General features: G+C 40.3%; 1 protein-coding gene across 1 annotated transcript in view; it reads right to left on the bottom strand.

Moving 5' to 3' along the window:
• Positions 1 to 5,196: 5,196 nt before the first annotated feature.
• The window catches only part of EDNRA (endothelin receptor type A), a 38,426-nt gene continuing 35,042 nt past the window's right edge, over positions 5,197 to 8,580 (bottom strand). Inside the window, exon 8 of the mRNA XM_074950964.1 lies at positions 5,197 to 6,386. Coding sequence (XP_074807065.1) covers positions 6,246 to 6,386 — 141 coding nt within the window. The 3' untranslated portion in view covers positions 5,197 to 6,245. The remainder of the gene's footprint in view (positions 6,387 to 8,580) is intronic.

Below are 8,580 nucleotides of genomic sequence, written 5' to 3'. Positions count from 1 at the left end.
TCCTGAGATTTAATCTAAATCTGCTATGCTGTAGTTTGAACCCATTGCCTCTTGTGTTGCTCTCTGTGGCAAGAGAGAACAACTTTTCTCCATCTTTTTGTGACAGCCTTTCAAGTATTTGAAGATCTCTATCATGTCCCCCCCTTAATCTCCTCTTTTCCTAAACTAAACATACCCAGCTCCTTCAGCCTTTTCTCATATGGCTTGCGTTCCATCCCTTTGATCATCTTTGTCACTCACCTCTGGATCCTTTCCAGTTTAGCTACATCCTCACTATACATTGTTGACCAAAACTGATCACAGTACTCCAGCTGAGGCCTAATCAGTGCTGAGTAGAGTGGTACTATCACTTCCTGAGACTTGCATGCTATGCCTCTGCTAATGCAACCTAAAATTGCATTTGCTTTTTTTGCATTAGAATTGCATTGTTGACTCATGATGAAGTTGTCATCCACCACAACTCCCAGATCCTTCTCAGCAGTGCTGCTCCAAGCCAGTTAGTTATCCCCCATCCTGCATTTGTGCATTTGTTTTTTCTTCCCTAAGTGTAGAACCTTACATTTGTCTTTGTTGAATTTCATTTTATTGTCTCTAGTCCAGTTCTCCAATGTATCAAGATCCCTCGGAATTTTAGCTCTATCCTCCAAAGTGTTGGCAGCCCCACACTGTCAACTTTGTGTCTGCTGCAAATTTTATCAGTTTGCTCTCTGTTCCTACATCCAGGTCATTAATAAAGATGTTACACGACACCGGACCCAGAACAGATCCCTGTGGAACCCCACTTGAGACCTCCCTCCAATCTGACATCATTCCATTCATTCCACTCTTTGTTTGCGGTTGTTTAACCAATTATGTATCCACTTAATGGTAATTCCATTGAGCCCGCATTTCTCCAGCTAACTTATCAGAATTTCATGTGGGACTGTGTCAAAAGCCTTGCTAAAGTCCAGCTATATTATGTCCACCACATTCCCCCTATCCACCAAGCCAGTTACCCTGTGAAAGAAGGGAATCAAGCTGGTTTGGCATGATTTGTTCTAGTAAATCCATGCTGGCTGCCAATGATCACCCTTCATCCTCCAGGTTCACAAACTGAATGTTTTATGTATTGCTCTAGTAGCTTCCCAGGTACCGAGGTCAGGCTGATTGATCTATAGCTCCTCTTTTCCCCCCTTTTTAAAGATGGGCACTACGTTAGCCCTTCTCCAGTCTTCTGGGACCTCTTCTGTCATCCATGAGTTTGTCAAATATTATTGCCAGTGGCACCAAGATTTCTTCAGCTAATTCCTTCAGCACCTTGGGGTGACCTGGGGTAGGTGGCTAGCCTATGTGACCTGAAATCACTGGGTGTGGTGGGCTTGGGAGTAGAGTGGTGAGAAAAGTGTCAGAGAGGCCCTGAAATAAGAAGGTGGGGTGGTGGATCTGGGAAATGAGATATGAGGTGTCAGTGGCATGGAAATGAGTAATGAAAGGGCAGGAGAGTCTTGTGCATGTGAGCCATAACCAGTGACTCTTGTTCCTTTTGAAATCTTTATTAAGCAATTAATAAATATGATTGTATAAGATTTCAAAAGGAATAGAGTGTGAGGGTTCCTGAATGTCATGTGTTCACTGTGTAGAATAATGGCTTATTAATAGACTTGGATAATTGAGCTGCTTTGGAGTTATGAAGTGTGTTGATTGTGTAGTGTTATAGGTTTATAGAAGCATATGCAGACTAGAGCTGGGCAACATTTTTTGTGCAACTCCCCACCCCCACTTTATGCCAAAAAATGCAGGGGGGAAAAACAACAAACATTCCAGAAAAATGAAAAGTTTGAAAATGTTGAAACAAAAATTAAATGTTTCTATTTGTTGATTGGAAATAACTTTTTGTTTTGAATTTTAGTGCAGTTTTATTTTTAAAGAAGTGAAAAACCTGAGAACAAAATGAAATGTATCATTTGGAGCTAAACAAAATGTTTGTTTTACCCAAAACAATTTTTTTCCTAGTTTGGCCACCAAACTGAAAAATCAGTTACTCACACAGCTCCAGTAGAGACCTTTCAAATGTATATTTTTAACTATAATATGTAGCAGCTAACATAGGTAGCTTTCTTCTAACTGTAGATATTAGTATTTTAATATACTAGAGATTGATCCCTTGAATAGCAAATACATTTTATAATCTCCTAGAAATTTATTTTGACCTTTGTGTATATTTTTCCACATTTTAGGAAACAATATTAAGGTTGGATGAGACATATAAGTTAGGTGGGATATTAGTAAGTGCTGAAGGATTATGTGTCATTGAGGAACAGGCTGATTCCATAACTATTCACTTCCAGGAGTCCAACATTTGGATTTTTAAAAGATGCATTTTAATCTTATAAATGTTAATTTATTTTTGGGTGTTAGCTGGACTCCAGTGAAGCACACATTTGGCCTGAAGTCTTATAGTATCTCACCCTCTGCTTTTCCCTTTCATGGTTTCAACTTTCCTTCCTGATTTTATGTCAAGATGTATTGAATTACCATAGGCCGATTTTATTTATACAATACTTTTAGATTACTAAAGAGCAGAAAATATTTGAGACAGAGAGAGAGAGAGAGAGAGAGACTCCTACCTGTTTTGCTGAATTGTGTATTAGCAGGAATACATGTAATGCAATACTTTCATTTGAATATAAGGGACAAGAGAATTACATTTGCAGCTCTTGGTAACAATTGCAGGAGGGATGTGATATACCTTCTGTTGATGCACAGGCAGTATAACATAATCAAATACCATGCAATGGCTTGCAGTACACGTTAATGAAATAAATAAAGTGCAGAAACAAACTTTTCAGGTTACTTCCATGAATCTAAAGTGGCACTGTTCTGACACTGTGTATGCAGTTTGCTTTACTTCTAAATCGGCATTTCCAACAGTACTACAGTATGCAGCCTTTTCAAACTGGAGCAATTTGTTCCCAGGCCAACTCTATCCTCCTGTTGACACTTCTGACTTCAGTTCTAAAAGATGTGGTGAGGCAGCACAGAGGATAAGAATTCTAGAAGCAGAGTGAAACGCTTGGTGTGTCCTTTTACATGACCTTATGTACAATGCTTTTCCAGCTCAGTGATTTCGTGTCACTACTGGCATAGAGCTGTGTGTTTGTATGTGCAGGGAGCTCTTAGACAGTGTGCTTTGTAAGCAGCAAGGAGAAGCCTTTTTGAAAGAGGGAAGGAAAGCTTGAGGTATTAATCTTTAGGGTCTAAAAGCGGAAAGTGGCTACTACTATATGGACAGCTTGTGAGAAGGTTCACAGTATCTTATGCTGAAAATCTGATCAAGTCACACTGGGACTACTTGAGTTTTGTGGTGTCTGGCTATGACCAAATCTTACAGGTAAACAAAACCTGAGCATCATGATCTTTACCTTACTTCACTGGTTGCAAGTAAAAGATGGACAGAACTGGAAAAATACAGAGCTACAGTTTAATGTTTGTAAAGGCCCAGAGGAATTTGGAATTTAGAAACAGTATTTTTAGACAGAACAACAACCCGTGAGTAACAGTAGCTACTGTAACCTATGAGACTGCAGAAGTGTAAATCAAGAAGCAATTGATTTTGGCAGCAATCACGTCTGCATAGAGTCTTGCTGACTGAAGGTGGAGTCTCGGAGGTCATTTTGTTTCATCTTCCTGTAGAGAAAGTGCAGGTAACCTACATTTTAGATCCGTTTTTCTTTCCCTTTGCCCACACTGTACTGTGTTTATTTTATATCAGCATTATAAACATTCCATGATTTTTTTTTCTATATAGTTTGGGGTGGTAGTTATGGTGGTTTCTGTTTTTATAAACCTTTTATGCTGCTTCACACACTCACATTTTGAAGATAATTGCCCTTGTTGAGTCTTTGGCAGGCTGAGGAGTGTAAATTAGGGATAATTGCTGATCCAAGTTTTGAATGGCAGCTTCCCTTGAAGGAATCAGGGCAATGTTAGTATGAGGCCTGAGTGTGTCTTCTAATGAAAATGTTTGTCGTGCCTTGAGGAAATTTCAGAATATTCAAGCAGAAATCTTTGCTTGTATATAATTCTATAGAGTTTGATTTTGTATCATGTCTTCATGCAAACTGTATCCCACAATGCTATAAGAAACAAATAATACAGTTACAAAGTTACAGTAAAAATGAAAACAGTGGGAGATGGACAAGCTTGTAGAGCCCAGTCTGCCATACCTTCACTGCAATTGGCCACACTAGCTAAACTGGAGCTAGCATGGATATGTCTACACAAGGGGCAATCAGATCTCTCACTGCAGGATAGACATCGTAAATAAGGGAGTATAGGTCAAGAGAACAGAGTTTACTAGAGACATCAATTCATGTTGAACTTTGTCACATCAAAATGCATTCAGTCACTGTGGCACTGGTGATGTCAGAGTACAGAGAAACTCCACTATGCCAAAACTTTCAGAGAATTATCATTATTTGTTCCCTCTGATTATTGATACAGTTTGGGTGATAGGCTGTTTTGAAAGAAATTCATCCAGGTCTCATTCAATAGCATGCTCTTGAGCACCATTACAGAGCATTGTCAGATTATATTTAAGTTTTTAATATATTAGCACACATTCATATGTGTATGTATATAGACATGCAAATATGCCATAAAGACAAAAGCACACAAAAATACATAAAGTAATTTACGGAGCAGTTTTTTAATATACACTGTGCATGTAAACATTTGAGAAATTGTGCAGTGGAAGTCACTGTAGTCACTTAATATTTTGACTTTGTGAATAATGTGCAGGCTCATGTCTTCCACTTGAAACACAACTGGATGTTAAGAACTACATTGTGTAGCTGTGGCTATTACCTTTCAACCTGGCAAAACAGATGCTATAAATCTTATGGCAGATTTCTGCAGCAGGCATATTGTATATAATAGTGCTATATTTCATTCCACTATTTAGTAAAATGCGACCTAATCAGCAGATGTAACAGCCAGACAATGATTTTCATGCCATGTAACCAAAAAGTTGACAATAACAAAGAAAAAGTTATGTCACATGTTTACATGTATGCGAGCAATAGCATTTATACATTATATTGTCAGTTGCATTTATATGGTTAATAACCCCAATGAAAACATCAAACTCATTTTAAATGTTTGAACTTTGTAAGCATCTCTCTCTCTCTCTCACACACACACCCACCCCCTTCCCCCCCCCCGCTTCAGAACATACGCATGCACAACTCCTATGGACTCCAACAGGAGTTTTGCCCACGTGGACTTAAACTTCAGGTCCACAATTTGTAAGCAGTATTCTGCATATCTGTAATTTAGTGACCATCTTCTAAGAACAGTTTTGGACACTTTTTGTAACACTTTACTGTGTTCCATTGATATTGCTGCATTCCACTTCAATTTCAATCCAAAACAGATACAGTCTCTGCAGAATAACAAGCCTAAGAGATAAACATGACTGGCTAATTATAAATGTGCTTCAAGATTCTCTTTTATAAATGATTGCTCTTTTGCTGATATAGAAAAATATATGTTTATTTTGTAAAGAGGGTTAGAATAAATAGCACATTATAATACCCTGCTTTTGGTATCAGTCTGTGCTGTAAGTGCCTAATGTTGGTGCTATTTTTAGATGGTCTATTCCTATCTTTGAATAGTGAAATGCTAATTTCCCAGCTAATGGATTGTCTCATTCTGTAAAATTAAGTAAATAAAATACAGGTGTGGACTGACACATTTCCAGATAAAAGCTTTTAAAATTCATGCTAAACATACTTTTATACAGAATATATTCACCACTCAGTTAAATGTTTCCTTTAAAAAGTGGCAGAAAGACAGAGATAAACTATATCCTCACAGATTCCACATTCAACATCTTCTGAAAATCCCATGGTGACTAATTCTAATCGGCCATCAAGTAAAAAGATGGCTAGGTCCAGAACACTTCGGAACACTTCCTGCTTGGGTCAAAGACTGCAAACATCCTGCACAGTGCTGTGTGAGACTTTCATTTTTCATAAGAAGGTGATGTAATTTTCAGAGACAGCAACATTGTCAAGAGGATCCCTATTTGCAGATCTTTAAATTTATAGTCAATCCATTAAATCACCTCTGAAATTAGGTAGAAGGGCAAAGAACTTCTGAATGGATTATATTTTGTGGAACACTCAGTGGATTCCTGCTTAAACAGCTTTCATGTGACATTTTTTTCCTCCTGGATTCTGAAGTGGTCTCAGTGTCCTTCAGTCTCAGTTTATGCTGTCCTTATGGCTGCTTCGATCTGTATTGTGGTTATTTAGTTCATGGTTTTTCCACTGAATGCTTGTTCCATTCATTGGCACTGACGTCACTAGACTTTTGGACTGGTAGCAGCAACAGCAGAGACATGACTGGAAAGAAAAAGGGTTCCAAATAACATAAATCTAGCAACTCTCTATAGAACTATATTCTGTCTTCAGATGTGTGCATAGGATTCCAAGTGAAGAAGTGGGAGCTGCACATAGGCAGAGTTTGGCCTTAAAAATGCAGGTGATTCTGTAGTTGCCCATCTCTATGCCACAAAATTAAGGCCTGACCTTACACTCCTTATTTAGGCAAAATTTTCACTTCACTGAATAGGAATTTTGCCTGAGTAAGGTGTGCAAGTTGAGATCCCACCACACTTCTGAAGTGTAATGCATTGGGTGATACATTCCACACTACAGCAGATCATCCCTTCCTGTCCTGCAAACTACGGCAGTGTTCCAAGACAAGGACTAGTAGTAGCAGACTGGCGGGGGTGAGGAAAACAAGAGGAAACCTTTAGATCCTCATCCTCTGCCTTTCTTTCCCTCCTTCTTCTTTCTTCCCATCCTTTCTAAGAAGCAGAGAGAGTAAGAGCAGGAGCATACTTTTTTTTTTTAGCCAGGGGAATGGCGAGGATGGTGACTCAAGCCTATGCTGCTGGATTCTGCACTGGCTGGGAGTCTCCATTACCTCTTTTGAAAAGTGCAACAGCACAACCTGCTCCCTCAGGCTTTCTCCCCCTCTCATGAAATACAAAGTCTGATCCTAGGCACCTGGGATTTCTGACTGCTCTGGAGAGGGAAGGGGAATGAGGACTGGGATTCCAGCAGCAATAGCAGGACTAGTGACCTCTCCGGGACATAGCAGCAAAAGAGCTTTGCAGACAGGCAGAGCTAGACTCAAGTTAACTGTATTGCGTATCTGTGGGTTGGGATGTAAAATAATTGTATTGATAATGCAATTTAATTTAATTGTAACATGGGAGAGTGGATTGAATTTATTGTTTTTGGTATGGGAGACAAGGGGGTGGGTTGTAGTGAGGGGATGAGAGGCATAAATTAATTGTCTGACAGGGGTGGGGGCTGGCCTGAACTAATTGTATTGGGGCAGGCAGAGGGACTGAATTAATTATATTGGAGGCAGCCTGGGTAGGTCCAACTCTATTTCCAGCCCCATTTCTCCAGGTATCCAATGAGAGGTCCAGGCAAAGATCCTTTCCACAAACCCACCAGTCCCCAAGCACCCTGGGCAGGGATCGCTCTTGCAACCCCCCGCAATTTGTAACCGCTTGCAAACTTGGTTTTATTTCATTCATACAGTGTGGAAGTATCCTAAAAACCCCCTCTAAATTAGTGCACGTAATGCTGAACAAAACACAGGTGTTCCACATTGTAACCATTTGTCACATGATTCATTGGCTTGGGTCACACATTGGCAGGTTTGCTTTCTTTCCTTTACTTATAATCATAGACTCATAGAATATCAGGCCCGGGTAGAGACTGTTGAATTGTGGAATTCAACAAATGGCTATGCAGGTGGTGTTGGAGAGAAGGCTTTGGATTCTTTGACCATGGAATGATGTTCCAAGAAGAAGGATTGCTAGGCAGAGACGGGCTCCACCTAACAAAGAGAGGGAAGAGCATCTTCACAAGCAGGCTGGCTAACCTAGTGAGGAGGGCTTTAAACTAAGTTCACCGGGGGAAAGAGACCAAAGCCCTGAGGTAAGTGCGGAAGTGGGATACCAGGAGGAAGCACAAGCAGGGGAGCACAAGAGGGGAGGATTCCTGCCTCATACTGAGAAAGCAAGACGATCAGCAAGTTATCTTAAGTGCCTATAAAAAAATGCAAGAAGCCTGGGAAACAAGCAGGGAGAACTGGAAGTCCTGGCACAATCAAGGAATTATGATGTGATTGGAATAACAGAGACTTGGTGGGACAACACACATGACTGGAGTACTGTCATGGATGGATATAAACTGTTCAGGAAGGACAGGCAGGACAGAAAAGGTAGGGGGAGTTGCATTGTATGTAAGAGACTAGTATGACTGCTCAGAGCTCCAGCATGAAACTGCAGAAAAACCTGAGAGTCTCTGGATTAGGTTTAGAAGTGTGAAGAACAAGGGTGATGTCGTGGTGGGAGTCTGCTATAGACCACCAGACCAGGGGGATGAGGTGGACGAGGCTTCCTTCAGGCAACTAACAGAAGTTACAAGATCACAGGCCCTGGTTCTCATGGGGGACTTCAGTCACCCCGATATCTGCTGGGAGAGCAATACCGCAGTGCACAGACAATCCAGG

Source organism: Natator depressus, chromosome 4 (assembly GCF_965152275.1).
Source record: "Natator depressus isolate rNatDep1 chromosome 4, rNatDep2.hap1, whole genome shotgun sequence".
Lineage (NCBI taxonomy): Eukaryota > Metazoa > Chordata > Testudines > Cheloniidae > Natator > Natator depressus.
This window is presented reverse-complemented; position numbering and strand designations above follow the sequence as displayed.